We start from the raw sequence: 23685 nt of genomic DNA, 5'->3' as shown, positions 1-23685 counted from the left end.
AAATGTCCCAGTTCTTCCATGGACTGCATACTCACCAGACATGTCATCCATTGAGCATGTTTTGGTTTCTCTGGATCGACATGTACGACAGCATGTTCCTGTTCCCGCCAATATCCATCAACTTTGCACAGCCATTGAAGGAGTGGGAAAACATTCCACAGACCACAATCAACAACCTGATCAACTCTCATGTAGCGCAAAATTTGTGACTGGTTTTCTGATCCACGTCCCTACTTTAAGGTATCAGTGACCATCTGCCTGGTATAGATCTGTATTCCCAGTCATGTAGATTAGGGCCTAATGAATTTATTTCAATTGACTGATTTCCTTATATGAACTATAACTGTAACTTTCAACAAAAATATTTAAAAAACGCAACCTGCAACAATTTCAGTTTATATTGATCTGTCTATTTATTTTCCCTTTCATACTTCAACTATTTGCATAGTTACAATACTGTACATAGTCAGCAAGAATATTTGAAATGTTAATTTCAGATTTTTTATTTCACTTTTGTTTAATATCTATTCCACTTACTTTTGCACATGTAAACATGTTTCAAATGCCAATAAAGCCCCTTGTTTTCCTTTAGGAGGGAGCAGTAATGAGACCTGATGATGGACCTAGTTTGGCATCAACACCTGAATGAGAAAAGTGCTACAGTGCCTCAGGCCCTGCCAATGTCGACAGCATGAGTGTGTCTCAAATGGCACCCTTTCACTTATACAGTGCAGTACTTTTGACCAGAGCCCTTGTCAAAAGAAATGCACAATATAGGGAATAGGCTGCCATTTTAAGAAGCAACCACATCTTTGTTCACTGGCCCTGACTGACTGAAGCCCTGTAAAACAACACATTTCACTGCACCTATCCCGTGTTTGTGACAATAAGGCACTCACCTGTCAGTTTATTAGGTACACCACCCTGTTTGTCAAGTTCCTGACCTGTTTTCTGTTGTTTTGTATGTGTGTGATGGTCAGGGCGTGAGTTTTGGGTGGGCAGTCTATGTTTTCCGTTTCTATGTTGGTTTTGGGTTGCCTGGTATGGCTCTTAATTAGAGGCAGGTGTTTTGCGTTTTCCTCTAATTGAGAGTCATATTAAGGTAGGAGGTTCTCACTGTTTGTTTGTGGGTGATTGTCGCTGTGTCTGTGTATTTTGCACCACACGGTACTGTCTCGTCTCGTTCGTTCGTTCGTTCGGTCGTTCCTGTTTATTGTGTTCCTCGTTTCATGTAAGTTCATAGTTTAGGTCTGTCTAGTTCGTTTTGTTATTTTGTAAATCATTCAAGTGTATTTCGTTTCGTGTTTTTCCGTCTTGTCATTAAAACATTATGTATTCATCACCCGCTGCGCCTTGGTCAACTCACTCACCGAAAGAGAGCCGTTACAGAATCACCCACCAAACCCAGATCAAGCAGCGGGTTAACGGCCAGCAACGACAGCAGCAGTGGGAAAAGGAGGATTGGACATGGGAAGAGATCCTGGACGGTAAAGGACCCTGGGCAGAGCCAGTGGAGTGTCGCCGCCCCAAAGCGGAGCTGGAGGCATCGAAAGCGGAGAGGCGACGTTATGAGGAGGCAGCACGGAAGCACGGCTGGAAGCCCGCAAGTACTACCCTAAAATTTCTTGGGGGGGGGCTAAGAGGTAGTGGGCCGAGGGCAGGTAGGAGACCTGCGCCCACTTCCCAGGCTAACCGTGGAGAGCGGGAGTACGGGCAGACGCCGTGTTACGCAGTAGAGCGCACGGTGTCTCCTGTACGGGTGCATAGCCCAGTGCGGGTTATTCCACCTCCCCGCACTGGTAGGGCTAGATTGGGCATTGAGCCAAATGTCATGAGGCCGGCCCTACATATCTGGCCACCAGTAAGTCTCCTTGGGCCGGCTTACATGGCACCAGCCTTACGCATGGTGTCCCCGGTTCGCCAACACAGCCCAGTGCGGGTTATTCCACCTCCCCGCACTGGACGGGCTACGGGGAGCATGCAACCAGGTAAGGTTGGGCAGGCTCAGTGCTCAAGGGAGCCAATACGCCTGCACGGTCCGGTATTTCCGGCGCTACCTCCTCGCCCCAGCCCAGTACCACCAGTGCCTACACCACGCACCAGGCTTCCAGTGCGTTTTAAGAGCCCTGTTCCTCTTCCACGCACTCTCTCTATGGTGCGTGTCTCCAGCCCAGTGCCTCCAGTTCCGGCACTACGCACTAAGCCATCTGTGCGTCTCCAGAGCCCTGTACGCACTGTTCCTTCTCCCCGCACTCGCCCTGAGGTGCGTGCCCTCAGCCCGGTACCTCCAGTTCCGGTACCACGCACCAGGCCTATAGTGCGCTTCGAGAGGTCAGTGTGCCCTGTTCCTGCTCCCCGCACTAGCCTTGAAGTGCGTGCCGTCATCCCGGTACCTCCAGTTCCGGCACCACGCACCAGGCCTACTGTGCGCCTCAGCAGGGCAGAGTCGGCCGTCTGCCCAACGCCTTCTGCACTGCCTGTCTGTCCAGCGCCGTCTGAGCCGTCCGTCTGTCCAGCGCCGTCTGAGCCGTCCGTCTGCCCAGCGCCGTCTGAGCCGTCCGTCTGCCCAGCGCCGTCTGAGCCGTCCGTCTGCCCAGCGCCGTCTGAGCCGTCCGTCTGCCCAGCGCCGTCTGAGCCGTCCGTCTGCCCAGCGCCGTCTGAGCCGTCCGTCTGCCCAGCGCCGTCTGAGCCGTCCGTCTGCCCAGCGCCGTCTGAGCCGTCCGTCTGCCCAGCGCCTTCTGAGCCGTCCGTCTGCACAGCGCCTTCTGAGCCGTCCGTCTGCACAGCGCCTTCTGAGCCGTCCGTCTGCCACGAGCCATTAGAGCCGCCCGTCTGTCCCGAGCCATTAGAGCCGTCCGTCAGTCAGGAGCTGCCAGAGCCGCCAGCCAGTCAGGAGCTGCCAGAGCCGCCAGCCAGTCAGGAGCTGCCAGAGCCGCCAGCCTCAGCCCGGACCTGCCAGAGCCGCCAGCCTCAGCCCGGACCTGCCAGAGCCGCCAGCCTCAGCCCGGACCTGCCAGAGCCGCCAGCCTCAGCCCGGACCTGCCAGAGCCGCCAGCCTCAGCCCGGACCTGCCAGAGCCGCCAGCCTCAGCCCGGACCTGCCAGAGTCGCCAGCCTCAGCCCGGACCTGCCAGAGTAGCCAGCCTCAGCCCGGACCTGCCAGAGTCGCCAGCCTCAGCCCGGACCTGCCAGAGTCGCCAGCCTCAGCCCGGACCTGCCAGAGTCGCCAGCCTCAGCCCGGACCTGCCAGAGTCGCCAGCCTCAGCCCGGACCTGCCAGAGTCCCTCAGCCCGGACCTGCCAGAGTCCCTCAGCCCGGACCTGCCAGAGTCCCTCAGCCCGGACCTGCCAGAGTCCCTCAGCCCGGACCTGCCAGAGTCCCTCAGCCCGGACCTGCCAGAGTCCCTCAGCCCGGACCTGCCAGAGTCCCTCAGCCCGGACCTGCCAGAGTCCCTCAGCCCGGACCTGCCAGAGTCCCTCAGCCCGGACCTGCCAGAGTCCCTCAGCCCGGACCTGCCGCCCCTTATCCCGGTGCTGCCCCTTATCCCGGTGCTGCCCCTTATCCCGGTGCTGCCCCTTATCCCGGTGCTGCCCCTTCATTTAGGTGGTTTTAGTTGGAGGGTGGTCATTGGGAGGGGAATACAGAAGCGGGGAGTGACTATGGTGGTGTGGGGACAGCGTCCGGAGCCTGAGCCACCACCGTGGTCAGATGCCCACCCAGACCCTCCCCTGGCCTTTGTGCTGGTGCGCCCGGCGTTCGCACCTTGAGGGGGGGGGTTCTGTCACGTTCCTGACCTGTTTTCTGTTGTTTTGTATGTGTGTGATGGTCAGGGCGTGAGTTTTGGGTGGGCAGTCTATGTTTTCCGTTTCTATGTTGGTTTTGGGTTGCCTGGTATGGCTCTTAATTAGAGGCAGGTGTTTTGCGTTTTCCTCTAATTGAGAGTCATATTAAGGTAGGAGGTTCTCACTGTTTGTTTGTGGGTGATTGTCGCTGTGTCTGTGTATTTTGCACCACACGGTACTGTCTCGTCTCGTTTGTTCGGTCGTTTCTGTTTATTGTGTTCCTCGTTTCATGTAAGTTCATAGTTTAGGTCTGTCTAGTTCGTTTTGTTATTTTGTAAATCATTCAAGTGTATTTCGTTTCGTGTTTTTCCGTCTTGTCATTAAAACATTATGTATTCATCACCCGCTGCGCCTTGGTCAACTCACTCACCGAAAGAGAGCCGTTACACTGTTCATAAAAATGGATTGCTCCTACAGACAGTGCCTTGCTTGGATCGCTCCTATGTGGCTGTGGCTTACTACTATATAAAGCAGAAATCGAGACATTCAGTTGCTGTTTGATTGAACAAAACTAGTGACCTATGCGACTGAGCGTGGTATGATCGGTGCCAGGCGACCTCCTGGGCTTTTCACGCACGACAGTGTCTAGTGTTTACCGAGAATGGTGCGACAAACAAAAAACATCCAGCCAGTCAGCAGTCCTGTGGGCGAAAACAGCTTGTTGATGAGAGAGGTCGAAGGAGAATGGCAAGAATCATGCAAGCTAACAGGCGGGCCACAAACAGGCAAATAAAGGCATCCAACTGGCCTCACATCCACAGACCACGTGTATCCACGCTAACTCAGGACCACCACATCCAGCTTCTTCACCTGCGGGATCATCAGAGGGGATGCTGAGGAGTATTTCTGTCAGTAATAAAGCCCTTTTGTGGGAAAAAAATAATTCTGGTTGGCTGGCCCTGGTTCCCAAGTAGGTGGGCCTGGCTCCCAAGTGGGTGGGCCTATGCCCTCCGAGGCCCACCCATGGCTGCACCCCGGCCCAGTCATGTGAAATCCATAGATTAGTGTATATAGATTTCAATTGATTGATTTCCTTATATGAACTGCAACTCAGCAAAATCTTTGAAATTGTTGCATTTATATTTTTTTATGTACTTCCCCCTCAGCTCAGACCTGCAATAACTCTCATAACACTCCTCTTTTATTACACTAAGGGAACCTACACTACAGTTCAAAAGTTTGGGGTCACTTAGAAATGTCCTTGTTTTCCATGAAAACATACATGAAAAGAGTTTCAAAATGAATAGGAAATATAGTCAAGACGTTGACAAGATTATAATAATTATTTTTTATTGAAATAATTGTGTCCTTCAAACTTTGCTTTCGTCAAAGAATCCTCCATTTGCAGCAATTACAGTCTTGCAGACCTTTGGCTTTCTAGTTGTCAATTTGTTGAGGTAATCTGAAGAGATCTCACCCCATGCCTCCTGAAGCATCTCCCACAAATTGGATTGGTTGATGGTAAATTCTTACGTACCATACGGTCAAGCTGCTCCCACAACAGCTTAATAGGTTTGAGATCCGGTGACTGTGCTGGCCACTCCATTATAGATAGAATACCAGCTGACTGCTTCTTCCCTAAATAGTTCTTGCATAGTTAGGAGCTGTGCTTTGGGTCATTGTCCTGTTGTAAGAGGCAATTGGCTCCAATTATGCAAATCTCCCACTTTACCACCACCAAAGCTTCTTAAACTCTGAAGTCTACACCAATAACATAATCTCTCGTGTATTGCTACGCCTTGAATGTTGTTTTGAGGAGACATAAAACAAAGACCTCAATTATTCAATGTACTACAGAAGAATAACATACTTATTTACAATGACGGCCTACCAGGGTTAACTGCCTTGTTCAGGGGCAGAACGACAGATTTTTACCTTGTCAGCTCGGGGATTCGATCCAGCAACCTTTCGGTTACTGGCCCAACGCTCTAACCACTAGGCTACCTGCCGCCACACAATGGTGTCTTTAATGCGCTAATTTACATATCTCCATCCATTATCGGTCAACTCATCCAGAGAGGACATCACATCCCCTGAGGGGATATTACTAAGTCATTCAAAAAAACTGCAATTAGCTGGGCTCTGATGTGTAGCATACTGTCACTTCATACATGGGCAGGTGCACACACTTCTAGGTCTTGGTAGATGACGTCACTTACACAATGGCCACTAGCTAGCCATTCCACACACACACACACACACACACACACACACACACACACACACTCACCAGGTGCAGGGCGAAGAAGAGGATGATGAGGACTCCGCAGGACAGCATGGAGAGGCCCAGTAGCAGCACCAGAGGCTGGTACTGGCTGATACAGGAGAACTTCCTGTACAGGGCCTCATGTTTCAGCTCCTGGTCATTTAACAGGTACTTCCCTTTAGCCGGCATGGTGGTGGTGACCTGTTCACTACTAAAACCCTGATAAAAGGTTACGGGCCGCTGGTTTAACATAGAAGCATTTTTATCAGCTTCCACTGTTCTCTAAGAGTAGCTGAATTTCCTCTCCACTTTAGTCCACCACTCCTCACACAGGTAAGGTAGGCAGGGAATAACGCTGAAAACACCACCCCACAGTGTAGGGCAGGGTAGGAGCCGTCTTCTGCTGCGACTGAGACAGACGTGTGTGTGTGTGTGTCTACAGATCCACACATCCAGGTAGGCAGGTTTGCTGAGGTCTTCTAGCTAATACTACTCAAGTGCAGTTGTCGATGTTATCCCTCATGGGCATTTTTAATATGTTCCTCTCTTCTTTCACTCACAGTTTTTGAACTTTCTCTCGCTCGCTTTTCTTTCACTCTCTCTTTCTCCCTCTTATCTCCCTTTCTACATTGGCAGGCATACCCAGTTCATCCTTGCCAGCTACTGTGTTCCATTCTTCAGTGGGGTTGAGTAATGATCCCAGCGCTGAGAGAAGAGACCGGGGGAGGAGGAGAGTAAGGAAATAGGAGAGGAAGAGAAAGAGGGTGGAGCCTGGGAGAGCGGAGAAAGAAAGAGGGGTCGTCAAGTATTCCTCCAGGATTCAGGATTCTGTCCCATCAGTGCTGAGCGGGCAGAGAGAGGGGCCCAATGTAGCTTCACCCACTGGAGCTGGCACAGTCAGAGGCCTGGGGAGGAGACAACAGAGACAGACTGGGTGAGCTTACTGGAACCACTTATCAAGACAGAAGTAGAATGAAATAGCAATCCAAAACACTTGAGGGGCATGGCTCTTCAAAGCACTTTCTCTTGTTGACATGTCAAAAAATGTTGATGCACTCACTAAGCTTGTTATGTTTCAATAAACAGATGACATTTTTATCTGACATTGAGAATTAAAAAAAACAGTTTAGCGATATGATTTTAAACTACATTACTGTCTGCCAAACTGTACACAGTTAGAGTACAGTACAGTGAGTCCCTTCATATGACAAAGACAGACTGTTGTTTAGCCAAGGGTGTAAATATTTATCACAAGTGAGTGAATCTTCAATCCTCATTCAACCAAAGCCCTGCAGTTGTTCCCACGATCAAGAAAGCCTGGTTTGTCTGTATTCAGTCCCAGCCCCAGTCCTCAGTCTCTGTCCTGGTTTGGCCACAGCTCCATGGAGAACTGCCATGATGACACCTAGCCCTTCTAATGAATAAGCTCTCCATGGAGCGCTTTACTCGAGAATACGCCATCGAGGGAAGAACTCTTGCATCATGAAACACCACACTGGTCTCGACTTCATTTACTTATATCGTATTAATTTTACTCTGACAAAACACATTCAGCATTGTGGAGTTTAAACGCTAGCCAAGAGTCTCAGTCTATATTTGCCAAGAATTTTACCTTAGCAATCCATTACTCACAAGAGTTTAAGGGGATTGTCATTCATCGCTTTAATACATAACACATTTAAAAGATGGACAAAAATAACTGGTCCACTCTGAAAGAAGCATATTTTAAATCTCCGGCAGTAGGGTATGTCCAAACCGTTCTTCTTTACGTGAAACTGCAGTCTTGCAAATTATTAAGTACATGAATACAGCCCCTTAGAAGCTACATTAAATATCAATAAATCAAGGTGTATTAACCTGTAGGAAAATAAAACAGGTCTATGTTTTGTTAGGATCTATTGGCTGGGCAGAGTATGTACTTTGCTCCTGTCTTAATGAGCACAGAGCAGAGGCCACTAAAGCCAGTCAGTATATGAGGAGTCTGATTCCCCTTAGTCCGTCTGCCCTCGCTGGCTGACTCCCTGGCACACAGGAAGTTTGCTCAGTGAATCAGAGGCTACGTTGTATTTACAAATCTAAGGCTGAATGAAAAATAAATTCGGGAGGCTCGTCTCAAGCACGCAGTAGGACGTACTAGGCATCCTTATCTGGTTGGTTTAAAGAGGGCCCAGCGGCTGATCTTTGTCTCACCTGATAATAAAATCACAGAACACAACAGCACAGCTACAATATGGGCGTGAACGTAAACCATTGGGCTCAGAGACTGATTATGATATCACTTCTCATTTTGTCATTTCGTAGAAGGGATTTACATTCTTGGCTTCATAAACAGGCTGGTGTGTTTGGGAGGCGGTAGATGTTGCTGGGTTGAAACAATATGAAATTAAGCTTGTATAAGGTTAGTTAATATAAACCTCATCTCAGTAGTTGCTAATAGTCCTGACTCCTGGACCTGTCCTAACAGCATGAAGCATTGTTGCCTGTTTGTCTTTTAGCATGGCAACTGTTGTGCCATAAAATAACATAAAGGCTGATGAGGTTATGTACCTAAAGACCAAAGAGGGAGGGACACCTGTTGGGCTGTGTGAATGGGTATCCCAGCCAGCCAACCACTCAGGATGCTCCAGTCATAGTGACAACCTGCTCTGTCACAACAGGCCGTGTGTTGATGGAGGTCCGGTCAGCAATTTACAGCCTTGCTGTTTAACTGTTCCTTTTATTACTATAAGACTATTACTGCCAAACAACTAACAACCCTTTACCCAGCCCCTATCCTGTACTACACAGGCTATCCTGCAGTCTGACTAACAGACAGAGTTAGGGAGTTAAAACAGAGGACGAGGTAAAGCACATACTGGTAAGGGATCCGTCTTCTCTATTAGAAAACAGCTGGAGCCCTGAGGAGGTCAGGGCCCCTCAGATATATGATATACACACTTGTCATATGAAGGAAATTACTCCAAAAAGAACACCTAAACAAAACACTATAATTTCTCTGATTTAGCTCCTTCAGACATTCAACCCACAGGCTAGATGACTGCTCATGCATGCAACCAGAGTAAACAGTAGGGAGGGTGAATGAATGGGAAGATAACCAGGCCCCAATGGCAGACAATAAAGGACCAAAGGTCCCATTTTGTCATGGCTACTCATCTCCTGGATAATGCAGCACAGTAGGTTGGTGTGATCACCCTTAAACAGGGAGACTTAGAGAGTAAGTTATGAGTCCACAGTGAGAGATCCAGAGGCAGAGATTGACAATGAGCCACAACTGTGAGGGAAGTCCAAACAGACCATTAAGGATGGTACTGTTAGAGAATGGTTCTGGGACAAAGGGACGGTGAAACGGCACTGAGACAGTATATCTCAGAGAGCAGTCAGGGGAGACTTATTATCTAGAAGGCTCCGGGGAACTTCTGCTTATCAATGAAACACAGGGTAATGGTTCTCCTTTCAATCTGCGCATCTTCCTGTTTACTTAAGCCAGGCAGCTCAGGGGGTGGTGATAAAACAGTTCACTCTTTCGTGATGGGTTTTTCTTGCTTTTCAGTGACTTTGTAGCCTACTTTGTCTTACTCTGTGTGTTGGTTAAACTGGGATCACTTTCATTGTCTGACATACTGTCTGTGTACATTCCAATGTTAGGAGGTCAGAACAGTGAGGAAATAATGAAGACATTAGGAGAGCAGCCTCGTACTGGGGCAGATGGCCCAGTTCCCCATGATGTTAACGATCAGTGAATAGGTCTGTCTCAGTCGGACAGTAGGATACTAGTACTGATCATTCCAGGATGTTTTGTCCAGAGGCAGCCATTTAACACCGCCCTAGAGCGCTTGTTTGTGAGACAACGGCTTGATATTACAGCTCCCAGCCCAACAACCGCTTTGTGTTCCAATTCTAAAGTTGTCATGGCAAAGGACCGATGCAGCGGATCTCTCTGTCTCCGCCACTGAGTGGAGTCGTGCGGAGCAGTGCTGGAATAGCGGCCTGGCTTGAATAGGCTGGAGTCTCTCAAGAACAGGATGAATAGCAGTAACTGCACAGCATTGTCGGGGAGGCCTTTCTCTCTGAAAGAGCTGAGGCAAATCGAGGCATTCTCACAGAGGTCTCGCAAACTGGTGTCATTTGACTCCTGGAGCAGCACAAAACTACAGACGTCATCACCAACCCAGAGCCCAGCCACCGAGATTGGGAACGCACGTGGCTGCTGTCGCAAACTGGCAACGTGCATTACCACAAGATAGAGGACGTGAAGTTCTGGACTGGATGTCGTCTTCTCTTTGGCCTCGCGACATGTGAGGGCTAAGAAATGAAAAAAGTTGCCGCTACATTTGAAGGGGAGCAAACTATATTTGAGCTGGTGGGATTGTTGTGCAGAAGACCACCATTCATACTACATTTTTATGCGGCAGAGTAAGCCACAGCTGGGCAATTCCATGATTTTTCACTTTTAAAATGTACACTACCGTTCAAAGGTTTGGGGTCACTTAGAAATCTCTGTTTTTTTAAAGAAAAGCAACATTTTTGTTCATTAAAATAGCATCAAATTGATCAGAAATACAGTGTAGACATTGTTAATGTTGTAAATGACTATTGTAGCTGGAAACAGCAGATTTCCTATGGAATATCTACATAGGTATACAGAGGCCCATTATCAGCAACCATCACTCCTGTGTTCCAATGGCACGTTGTGTTAACTAATCCAAGTTTATAATTTTAAAAGGCTAATTGATCATTAGAAAACCCTTTTGCAATCATATTTGCACAGCTGAAAACTGTTGTTCTGATTAAAAACTTCTTCAGGCTAGGGTCTATTTTTCTCCACTTCCTGTCTGACTGACGTGCCCAAAGTAAACTGCCTGTTACTCAGTTTGTAGAAATGGTAAAGTAATGTATGAGACTATAACACAATTGATATGGTAGGACAGAATCCAAAGAAAAACCAACCGGAATATTTTGTGTTTTTGAGAGCCCATGCTATTCCAATGAAACGTATAGGGTCATATCCAAATCCAGCTCCCAGATTGCAATTCCCATGGCTTCCACTAGATGTCAGTCTTTGTTTAAGGTTTCAGGCTTGTTTCTTCCCAAACGAGGAAGAATTGTGAGTTTTCGTACCGGAGTCAGAGTTGGAAATCAGTATGTGCGCGCCCGACGCACCTGCTAATTTTGCTTTTCTATTGAACATACTTCTTTCCGCATGAAATGTAGTTTTATTACATTTTAGGATACCTGAGGATTAAATAGTAATGTATTTTGACTTGTTTTAACTTCTTTGTGATAGGGGGCAGCATTTTCACTTTTGGATGAATAGCATGCCCATAGTGAACTGCCTCCTACTCTGTCCCAGATGCTAATATATCCATATTATTACTATTGGATATAAAACACTCTGAAGTTTCTAAAACTTTTTGAATGATGTCTGTGAGTATAACAGAACTCATATGGCAGGCAAAAACCTGAGAAAAATTTCAAACAGGAAGTGAGAATTCTGAGGCTGGTCGATGTTCAACTCATCGCCTATTCAATTCCCTGTAAGATATGGATCTGTTTGCACTTCCTGCGCCTTCCACTAGATGTCAACAGTCTGTAGAACGTGGAATGAAGCCTCTACTGTGATGTTGAGCCGGATGGGAGGTGTTTCAGTCATTGGTCTGGCAGAATGCCAGTTCCTGGTCACGCGCATTCCAAACGATATCGTCTTGCTTTCCATTACTTCTAGAGACACAAAGGAATTCTCAGATTGGAACGTTATTGGATAGTTATGATAACAACATCCTGAAGATTGTTTCTCTACTTAGTTTGATCAGTTTATTCGACCTGTAATATAACTTTTTGAAGTTTCGTCCGAGTTTGCCTGCATCTGCGCGAGCGTTTGGACATGTGCACTAAACGTGCTAACAAAAGTAGCTACTTAGACATAAGTAATGGACATTATCGAACAAAACAATGATTTATTGTGGAACTATGATTCCTGGGAGTGCATTCTGATGAAGATCATCAAAGGAAAGGGAATATTTATGATGTAATTTCTTATTTCTGTTGACTCCAACATGGCGGAGAAATGTTGTTATATCTGAGCGCAGTCTCAGATTATTGCATGGTGTGCTTTTTCCACAAAGTTTTTTTGAAATCTGACACAGCGGTTGCATTAAGAACAAGTGTATCTTTAATTCTATGTAAAACATGTATCTTTCATCAAAGTGTATGATGAGTATTCCTGTTATTAGATGTGGCTCTCTGCAATTTCTCCAGATATTTTGGAGGCATTTCTGAACATGGCGCCAATGTAAACTAAGATTTTTGGATATAAATATGCACATTATCTAACAAAACATACATGTATTGTCTAACATGATGTCCTATGAGTGTCATCTGGTGAAGATCATCAAAGGTTAGTGATTCATTTTATCTCTATTTCTCCTTTTTGTGACACCTATCTTTGGCTGGGAAAATGTCTGTGTTTTTCTGTGGCTATGTACTGAGATAACATAATCGTTTGGTGTGCTTTCACCGTACATCCTTTTTGAAATCAGACATGTTGGCTGGATTCACAACATGTGTAGCTTTAATTTGGTGTCTTTCATGTGTGATTTCATGAAATATTGATTTTTATAGTAATATATTTGAATTTGGGCGCTGCATTTCTTCTGGCTTTTGGCCAAGTGGGACGTTAGCGTCCCACATATCCCAGAGAAGTTAACAAAGTTTCGCGGTAGCTTTTTGGATACCTTTCTCTGCATGTTGAACGAGTGGATTACTCAAATCGATGGCGCCAACTAGACAGACTTTTTGGGATATAAAGAAGCATTTTATCTAACAAAACGACCATGCATGTTTTAGCTGGGCCCCTTTGGGTTACAAATCAGAGTAACATTTTCAAAAAGTAAGTGAATATTTAATCGCCATTTGTGATTTTATGAAGCTTGTGCTAGTTGAATTTTTTTTTGATGTGGGGCGCCGTCCTCAAACAATCGCCTGGCATGCTTTCGCTGTAAAGCCTATTGTAAATCGGACAATGTAGTTAGATGAACAAGGCTTTAAGCTTTTAACTGATATCAGACACTTGTATGTACCTAAATGTTTAATATCCATAATTTTTATGATTATTTATTTGAATTCCGTGCCCTCCAATTTCACCGGAAGTTGTCGACAGGTGTCCCGCTGGCGGGACGCCTAGCCCTAAGAAGTTTTAAAGAAGCAATAAAACTGGCCTTCTTTAGACTAGTTGAGTATCTGAATCATCAGCATTTGTGGATTTGATTACAGGCTCAAAATGGCCAGAAACAAAGTCTATTCTTGTTCTGAGAAATGAAGGCTATTCCATGTGAGAAATTGCCAAGAAACAGAAGATCTCATACAACGCTGTGTACAACTCCCTTCACAGAACAGCACAAACTGGCTCTAATTAGAATAGAAAGAGGAGCGGGAGGAGCAAGAGGACAAGTACATTAGAGTGTCTAGTTTGAGAAACAGACACATCACAAGTCCTCAACTGTCAGCTTCATTAAATAGTACCCGCAAAACACCAGTCTCAACGTCAACAGTGAAGAGGCGACTCCTGGATGCTGGCCTTCTAGGCAGAGTTGCTAAGAAAAAAACATATCAGACTGGCCAATAAAAATAAAAGTTTAAGATGGGCAAAACACGGACACTGGACAGAGGAACTCTGCCTAGAAGGCCAGCATCCCGGAGTCGCCTCTTCACTGTTGAGACTGGTGTTTTGCGGGTACTATTTATTGAAGCTGCCAGTTGAGGACTTGTAGGCCTATGTAAATATTGCATAAAAAATATGTTTAAAAAAAAACTTTTAAAAGAGCAGTTCCAGCTACAATAGTCATTTACAACATTAACAATGTCTACACTGTATTTCTGATCAATTTTATGTTATTTAATGGCAACATTTTGTTGCTTTTCTTTCAAAAACAAGGACATTTCTAAATGACTCAACTTTTGAACGGTAGTGTATGTGTTATGGCTTTACACTTCCTGCAATAATGTGGATAAAGAGTTACTTGTCTAACAGAACACAGAGGGTGTTCTTTAATTGAAGCCTCTCGAACATAATCCAGGTAGAAGCAGGAACTCCCCAGTGTAGCCGTTTAGGCCCCTTGCTTTTTTCAATCTTTACTAACGACATGCCACTGGCTTTGAGTAAGGCTAGTGTGTCTACGTATGCGGATGACTCAACACTATACATGTCAGCTACTACAGCGACTGAAATGGCTGCAACACTTAACAAAGAGCTGCAGTTAGTTTCAGAATGGGTAGCAAGGAATATGTTAATCCTAAATATTTCCAAAACTAAAATAATTGTATTTAGGACGAATGATTCACTAAACTCTAAACCGCAACTACATCTCGTAATGAATAATGTGGAAGTTGAGCAAGTTGAGGTGACTAAACTGCTTGGAATAACTGTGGATCAAAACATATTGATACAACAGTAGCTAAGATGGGGAGAAGTCTGTCCATAATAAAGCACTGCTCTGCCTTCTTAACAACACTATCAACAAGGCAGGTCCTACAGGCCCTGGTTTTGTCGCAACTGGAATACTCTGTGGCCAGTATGGTCAGGTGCCACAAAGAGGGACTTGTGAAAATTGCAGTTGGCTAAGAACAGGGCAGCACAGCTGGCCCTTAAAAGTACACGGAGAGCTAACATTAATTACAGGCATGTCAATCTCTCATAGCTCAAAGTGTAAGAGAGATTGACTTCATCATTACTTGTTTTTGTAAAAGGTTTTGACAAGCTGAAGGTACCGAGCTGTCTGTTTAAAACACTAGCACACAGCTCGGACACCCATGCATACCCCACAAGAAATGCCACCAGAGGTCTCTTCACAGTCCCCAAGTCCAGAACAGACTATGGGAGGCGCACAGTACTACATAGAGCCATGACTACATGGAACTCTATTCCACATCAGGTAACTGATGCAAGTAGATAAAAATACACCTTATGGAACAGCGGGAACTATGAAGTAACACAGACACACACACACACAATGCACACACGTACCCATAGATGTTGCGTTGTAGATATGTGGTAGCGGAGTATGGGCCTGAGGGCACACACTTAGTGTGTTGTGAATTCTGTAATAAAAGTACTGTAATGTTTTAAAAATGGTATAACTGCCTTAATTTTGAGCAGCTAATGGGGATCCATAATAAATACAAATACCCATCTACCAATAGGTGCCCTTCTTTGCGAGGCATTGGAAAACCTCTCTGGTCTTTGTGGTTGAATCTGTGTTTGAAATTCATTGCTCGAATGAGGGACCTATAATTGTATGTGTGGGGTACAGAGTTGAGGTAGTCTTTCAAAAATCATGTTGAACACTATTATTGCACACTGAATGAGTCCATGCAACTTATGTGAATTGTTCAGCACATTTTTACTCCTTAACTTATTTAGGCTTGCCATAACAAATGGTTGAATACTTAGAGTCAAAACATTTCAGCTTTACATTTTTTATTAATGTGTAAAAATGTCTAAAAAAGATAATTCCACTAACATTATGGGGTATTATGTGTAGCCTAGTGACACAAAGTCTGAATGTAAAATGGATTACAGTGAGGTTAACACAACAAAATGTGGAATAAGTCAAGGGGTGTAAATACTTTCTGAAGGCACTGTATATCAAGCAAATAAGTGCATTTCACTCAGGATGCTGCATTCAGTCTCGTTTAACCAGGCTACCAGAGTCAACCAACTCCCCTCACAACAGGACCCTGTCTGCACTCTCACAGCTGACATATGTACAGTAATGCACTGTCGTCAAATTAGATCTGGCTCCCATCTCCCCCTCCTGTCTCCGCCCTCACCCCCAGTAGCATCATCCAGTGGTATTGGATTAGCTTTGTGCAGCAGGGAGAGCTGTCGAAAGATAATGACATTAACAGGATGTTATCTCAGGCTGTTTTCAACTCTTTACTTTATCATAGCTTGTTTATGATAAACACAGGAAGTGTAGGCGAGATCGAAAGCGTGGGTCGGAAGCCAGGCCCTTGTCACACACAAGTGTTTCACATTCACTTCCACAAATGCTGTGTCACATACACACAAGTGGAGCCATCCATTTTGTTACATGACACACACAATGAATGGTCCTGGACAGTAATATTCATAGAAAATTCATAATTAAAAGCCAATATCTAGGTTGAATCAATCAGACTGGGTAATGTCCTGTTCTCTCAAGATGTAGCTAATTATGGGCATGATGAGAAACACTGCTTGCACATTCAATATCATAAGTGTTCCTTCCTTCCCATACTGAATAATCAATATCTCCCTGTGCATGCGAGTAAAGCATTTTTCTAAATTGGAGACAAAAAGAAAACACTGGAGGAGGAAAGAAAATGAAAAGGAAAGAAAGAAGAGAGCATTGTTTCCAGTCAGTGCAGCCAACCACATCCCTATTTCTGGTTTCATAACCCCTCTGTTAGCAGAGCCAGGCCAGGCCGAGGCGAGCTGGCTAAGTGCCCCAGCCCAGGACCTCTCACGGTCCTCCCTGGCCCTGCCTCCACCACCACGGCACTGATCGTGGAGCCATAATGATCACTCGGTAGGCTAGCCAATGAACTACTTACACAGACTCATAAAAATCTCAGCAAGTACATCATAGAAATATAAATATTATGATCTACACACTCAAAACCCTTAAATAATCCAAAGAGTGCAGTGCAGTACAATACAGTAGATTATACAACAGGTAGGTATAATCCTGGATGCTGATTGGTTAAAAATCGCATTCCAGACGGTGTTTATTCCACAAAATACCACCGGCTAAATCTATGACGCTGAAATGCCTATTTACTCTGTTCCATCTGACTGTGCAATCCAGTGTCTCATCAATCAATCCAAGATGGCGTAACAGTGTAGACGTGTTTCTTTAGTCCTCTCGTGTACGTTTGTATTTTTTCGTATTTCTTGTATATATTTTAACATTTTTTTCTATCTCTTTTCGATTTTTAATTCGATTATACCTTCCGGTAACCTACCTCACCCAATGTGATACGGAATCGCTATTATTTTTTTAACTTTGGAACACTTTCAAGAACCCCCAGTAGCTAACCAGCTAATCAGCTACAAGCTAATTTAGCCATTTTTTTTGCCGCTGCTAGCAGCTTTTACCTTCTGCACAGACACCAGCCCTGTTATTAGACTGGATATTACTCACCAATTTACCAGCATCGGACTGTCTCTCGACAACAACGCCGGATTCCTGCCGTAATCCCTGAGCCACTACTTCTGATCCTCACAGCTAGCTTGCAGCTAGCGCAGCTAGCGCCACTGCCACGAAGCTAGCACCAGTTAGCAAACACAATTCTACAATTCACAACCTCTCTTTCGCCATCGCCATCCGGCTTGGATTCTCTGTCGACACGACCACGTCTGGTCTGCAGACGAATACCCCATCCGCTGTGCCCTCAACCGGCCTCCGTCTGAGCAGACCACCCTCCGGGCTACTAACTTTAAACGCCGCATGCTAGCTTAGTGGAGGCATCCCTGCTCCATCTACGGCTGCCCCCTGGACACTATGATCACTTGGCTACATAGCTGATGCCTGCTTGACTGTCCATTAATTCACGGTACTCCATTCTGTTTATTTGTGTTTTATCTGTCGGCTCTGTGCTTTAACTCAGGATCTGTGTGTAGTTAATCCGACCCTCTCTGCCTAGTCGTCGCCATTTTTACCTGCTCTTGCTGTGTTAGCTGACTAGCTGCTGTTATCTCACCTGTTGTTTTAGCTAGCTCTCCCAATCAAGACCTGCAATCACTTTATGCCTTATTGTATGTCTCTCTCTCAAATATCAATATGCCTTGCATACTGTTGTTCAGGCTAGTTATCATTGTTTTGGTTTGCAATGGACCCCGTAGTTCCACTCTCCGTACCTCTGATACCTCCATTGTCCCACCCCCCACACATGCGGTGACCTCACCCATTGAGACCAGCATGTCCCGCGATATGCAACTGTTCAGGGAAGTCAGGAACCAATACACGCAGTCAGTCAGGAAAGCAAAGGCCAGCTTTTTCAAGCAGAAATTTGCATCCTGTAGCTCTAACTCCAAAAAGTTCTGGGATACTGTAAAGTCCATGGAAAACAAGAGCACCTCCTCCCAGCTGCCCACTGCACTGAGGCTAGGTAACACGGTCACCACTGATAAGTCCGTGATAATCGAAAACTTCAACAAACATTTCTCAATGGCTGGCCATGCCTTCCTCCTGGCGACTCCAACCTTGGCCAACAGCCCCCCCCCCCCCCCCCCCCCCCCCCCCGCTGCTACTCGCCCAAGCCTCCCCAGCTTCTCCTTTACCCATATCCAGATAGCAGATGTTCTGAAAGAGCTGGAAAACCTGGACCCATACAAATCAGCTGGGCTTGACAATCTGGACCCCCTATTTCTGAAACTGTCCGCCGCCATTGTCGCACCCCCTATTACCAGCCTGTTCAACCTCTCCTTCGTATCATCTGAGATCCCCAAGGATTGGAAAGCTGCCGCGGTCATCCCCCTCTTCAAAGGGGGAGACACCCTGGACCCAAACTGTTACAGACCTATATCCATCCTGCCCTGCCTATCTAAGGTCTTCGAAAGCCAAGTCAACAAACAGATCACTGACCATCTCGAATCCCACCGTACCTTCTCCGCTGTGCAATCCGGTTTCCGAGCCGGTCACGGGTGCACCTCAGCCACGCTCAAGGTACTAAACGATGTCATAACCGCCATCGATAAAAGACATTACTGTGCAGCCGTCTTCATCGACCTGGCCAAGGCTTTCGACTCTGTCAATCACCATATTCTTATCGGCAGACTCAATAGCCTCGGTTTTTCTAATGACTGCCTTGCCTGGTTCACCAACTACTTTGCAGACAGAGTTCAGTGTGTCAAATCGGAGGGCATGTTGTCCGGTCCTCTGGCAGTCTCTATGGGGGTACCACAGGGTTCAATTCTCGGGCCGACTCTTTTCTCTGTATACATCAATGATGTTGCTCTTGCTGCGGGCGATTCCCTGATCCACCTCTATGCAGACGACACCATTCTGTACACTTCCGGCCCTACCTTGGACACTGTGCTATCTAACCTCCAAACGAGCTTCAATGCCATACAACACTCCTTCCGTGGCCTCCAACTGCTCTTAAACGCTAGTAAAACCAAATGCATGCTTTTCAACCGTTCGCTGCCTGCACCCGCACGCCCGACTAGCATCACCACCCTGGACGGTTCCGACCTAGAATATGTGGACATCTATAAGTACCTAGGTGTCTGGCTAGACTGCAAACTCTCCTTCCAGACTCATATCAAACATCTCCAATCCAAAATCAAATCGAGAGTCGGCTTTCTATTCCGCAACAAAGCCTCCTTCACTCACGCCGCCAAACTTACCCTAGTAAAACTGACTATCCTACCGATCCTCGACTTCGGCGATGTCATCTACAAAATAGCTTCCAATACTCTACTCAGCAAACTGGATGCAGTCTATCACAGTGCCATCCGTTTTGTTACTAAAGCACCTTATACGACCCACCACTGCGACCTGTATGCCCTAGTCGGCTGGCCCTCGCTACATGTTCGTCGTCAGACCCACTGGCTCCAGGTCATCTACAAGGCTATGCTAGGTAAAGTGCCGCCTTATCTCAGTTCACTGGTCACGATGGCTACACCCACCCGTAGCACGCGCTCCAGCAGGTGTATCTCACTGATCATCCCTAGAGACAAAACCTCATTTGGACGCCTTTCCTTCCAGTTCTCTGCTGCCTGCGACTGGAACGAATTGCAAAAATCTCTGAAGTTGGAGACTTTTATCTCCCTCAACAACTTTAAAAATCTGCTATCCGAGCAGCTAACCGATCGCTGCAGCTGTACATAGTCCATCTGTAAACTACCCACCCAATTTACCTACCTCACCCCCCATACTGCTTTTATTTATTTACTTTTCTGCTCTTTTGCACACCAGTATCTCTTCTTGCACATGATCATCTGATGATTTATCACTCCAGTGTTAATCTGCTAAATTGTAATTATTCGATTTATTGCCTACCTCATGCCTTTTGCACACATTGTATATAGATTCTCTTTTTTCTACCATGTTATTGACTTGTTTATTGTTTACTCCATGTGTAACTCTGTGTTGTTGTCTGTTCACACTGCTATGCTTTATCTTGGCCAGGTCGCAGTTGCAAATGAGAACTTGTTCTCAACTAGCCTACCTGGTTAAATAAAGGTGAAATAAATAAAAAATTTAAAAAAAACAGCCAATCAATTTATATATACTACGTATACACTGTAAAAAAAGCATCTAGACATTATCTTCCATTTCTTTTAGACTAGCATTGGGGTTTCAACAGCGGAGAATAGTAATAACCTTGGTCTGTCTCGACGACATTTGCAACATTGTTTCAACATTGAAATTCAATCTCCAGCTGTCCTATGGTAATGAACATGTCGGGAGTCGGGATGAGACAGATAGGTTGAATTTCTCAGCCATTCGAAATCATGAATCAGCATAATTTTTATGGGTATTTGCAAAGAAATGTCAATAGAAAAACATAAAATGCAGCTAGTTTGCTGTCATTCCAGCTTCAGTCTGAAGTGATTGTGTTAGCTATCTCTTCTGAACAGTGGCCTGGCGAGAGAGGGGAAATGTTCTATGCCAGCCCGACGAGCCGGCTGAGGCATGACGTGGGATGGGAGCCTACCGAGCCAAACGAGGCAAGGAAACCTGTCGAGCCAGCTAAGGCGTGAAAGCCCCACGAGCCAGCTGAGGCACTTCCAATGAGCGCAGATGCGCGTAATGGTTGTGACAGGTGTGCGTAATGAAGGGCAGCCTGGCACCCTCGGGCGCCAGAGAGGGGAAGCGGGAGCAGGCGTGACATGCTGTACTGTTTGACGTGAATGTGTTAGCCAAAGTTGACTAGCTAGCAAGCAAAGGATAAGAACATTGCCAGCCATCATGGTAATGGAACATTTAGAACAAACGACAAGAACAAAAATACTTAACTGGGTTGTGTCTCTGGCAACCAAACCGATAGAATGAACAAGCATAGTATGAATAAATACAATTCATAAAAATAACGTTAATGAAAATATGTCAATCATTATTTGATTAGGTTGGTAACCCGTTTGTATAAAAGTGATTATTCCCTCGAAGCCAGTGTTTGGAGGATATATTGGCACGGTTTGCAACAACACCCGTGCCAATATATCCTCCAAACATCGGCTTCGAGGGCATTCACTTAAGTAGATTTGAAGTCTTCTGAGATGTTATAGGGAGAAAGGGAGGGAGACACCAGCTTCAGCACCAGCTAGGCTTAATGAGGGTAATTTTCCATAGTGCCATACAGTTAAGTGAGTTGACATGGCAATATGGTCCATGTTTTGAACACTAAGCTGTCATAACCTGGTTGTTGTACATTTTCCAATGACTCATATGAGTCAGTCAGTTAGTGAACCAGTCACAACTCAACTCTCTCTTCCAGTGAACATTTAATATCCTATTTCCTCAGAGTCTAAATGATTGATTCCAAATACTGACAGTACATGAACATACCTGACAATATACAGTGGCTTGCGAAAGTATTCACCCCCTTGGCATTTTTCCTATTTTGTTGCCTTACAACCTGGAATTAAAATTGATTTTTGGGGGGTTTGTATCATTTAACTTACACAACATGCCTACCATTTTGAAGATCCAAAATATTTTTTATTGTGAAACAAACAAGACAAAAAAAACAGAACTATTCACCCCCCCCCCCAAAGTCAATACTTTGTAGAGCCACCTTTCACAGCAATTACAGCTGTAAGTCTCTTGGGGTATGTCTCTATAAGCTTGGCACATCTAGCCACTGGGACTTCTGCCCATTCTTCAAGGCAAAACAGCTCCAGCGCCTTCAAGTTGGATGGGTTCCGCTGGTGTACAGCAATCTTTAAATCATACCACAGATTCTCAACCCTGCTAGGTAAAGTCCCCCCTTATCTCAGCTCGCTGGTCACCATAGCAGCACCCATCTGTAGCACTCGCTCCAGCAGGTATATCTCTCTGGTCACCCCCAAAACAAATTCTTCCTTTGGCCGCCTCTCCTTCCAGTTCTCTGCTGCCAATGACCGGAACGAACTACAAAAATCTCTGAAACTGGAAACACTTATCTCCCTCACTAGCTTTAAGCAACAGCTGTCAGAGCAGCTCACAGATTACTGCACCTGTAAATAGCCTATCTATAATTTAGCCCAAACAACTACCTCTCCCCCTACTGTATTTATTTAGCTCCTTTGCACCCCATTATTTCTATCTCTACTTTGCACATTCTTCCACTGCAAATCTACCATTCCAGTGTTTTACTTGCTATATTGTATTTACTTCGCCACCATGGCCTTTTTTTTGCCTTTGCCTCCCTTATCTCACCTCATTTGCTCACATTGTATATAGACTTATTTTTCTACTGTATTATTGACTGTATGTTTGTTTTACTCCATGTGTAACTCTGTGTTGTTGTATGTGTCAAACTGCTTTGCTTTATCTTGGCCAGGTTGCAATTGTAAATAAGAACTTGTTCTCAACTTGCCTACCTGGTCAAATAAAAGGTGAAATAAAAAAAACTTTGGGGATAGTGTTCTCGGGGTGATGAGAGGTGTTGGGTTTGCACCAAACATAGCATTTTCCTTGAAGGCCAAAAATAACAGTTTGTGTCTCAACTGACCAGAGTATCTCCTTCCATATGTTTGGGGAGTCTCCAACATGCCTTTTGGTGAACACCAAACATGTTTGCTTATTTTTTGTTTAATTAAGCAATGGCTTCTTTTTCTGGCCACTCTTCTGTGAAACCCAGCTCTGTGGAGTGTACGGCTTAAAGTGGTCCTATGGACAGATACTCCAATCTCCACTGTGGAGCTTTGCAGCTCCTTCAGGGTTATCTTTGGTCTCTTTGTTGCTTCTCTGCTTAATGACCTCCTTGCCTGGTCTGTGAGTTTTGGTGGGTGGCACTCTCTTGGCAGGTTTGTTGTGGTGCCACATTCTTTCATAATGGATTTAATGTGGCTCCGTGGGATGTTCAAAGTTTCTGATATTTTTTATAACCCAACCCTGATCTGTACTTCTCCACAACTTTGTCCCTGACCTGTTTGGAGAGATCCTTGGTCTTCATGGTGCTGCTTGCTTGGTGGTGCCCCTTGCTCTGTGGTGTTGCAGACTCTGGGGCCTTCAGAACAGGTGTGTATATATACTGAGATCATGTGACACTTAAATAAAGTACACCTGTGTGCAATCTAACTAAAGAGTTGACTTCTGAAGGTAATTGGTTGCACCAAATCGTATTTAGGGGCTTCATAGCAAAGGGGGTGAATATACATACACGCACCACTTGTCTGTTTTTTATTTATTAGAAAAAAAAAATTTAAGTTTTTTTTTCTTCATTTGGACTATTTTGTGTATGTTCATTACATGAAATCCAAATAAAATAAAGTTACAGGTTGTAATGCAACAAAATAGGAAAAACGCCAAGGGGGTTGAATACTTTCGCAAGGCACTGTACCATTTTTTAAATAGTGTTGAATGACATACGTCAGTAAGTCAGTGAACCAGTCACAACTGAGCTTCCAGAGAGCCGAGCTGTATTTATTTCCTCCGAATTAAAATGATCT

The 23685-nt window shown here is 45.4% G+C and overlaps 1 protein-coding gene across 7 annotated transcripts in view; it reads right to left on the bottom strand.

The window, feature by feature from the left end:
• Positions 1–23685, bottom strand: part of LOC129854461 (adenylate cyclase type 2-like) — a 97693-nt gene that overhangs the window by 41362 nt on the left and 32646 nt on the right. For all 7 annotated transcript variants that reach the window (XM_055921522.1, XM_055921525.1, XM_055921526.1 and 4 more), the window contains one exon: positions 6072–6952. In XM_055921522.1, coding sequence (XP_055777497.1) covers positions 6072–6299 — 228 coding nt within the window. In that variant the 5' untranslated portion in view covers positions 6300–6952. The remainder of the gene's footprint in view (positions 1–6071; positions 6953–23685) is intronic.

The sequence above is a fragment of the Salvelinus fontinalis genome, chromosome 4 (assembly GCF_029448725.1).
Source record: "Salvelinus fontinalis isolate EN_2023a chromosome 4, ASM2944872v1, whole genome shotgun sequence".
In the NCBI taxonomy this organism is placed as follows: domain Eukaryota; kingdom Metazoa; phylum Chordata; class Actinopteri; order Salmoniformes; family Salmonidae; genus Salvelinus; species Salvelinus fontinalis.
The sequence above is the reverse complement of the archived record's forward strand: the minus strand, read 5'-3'. Positions and strand labels throughout refer to the sequence as shown.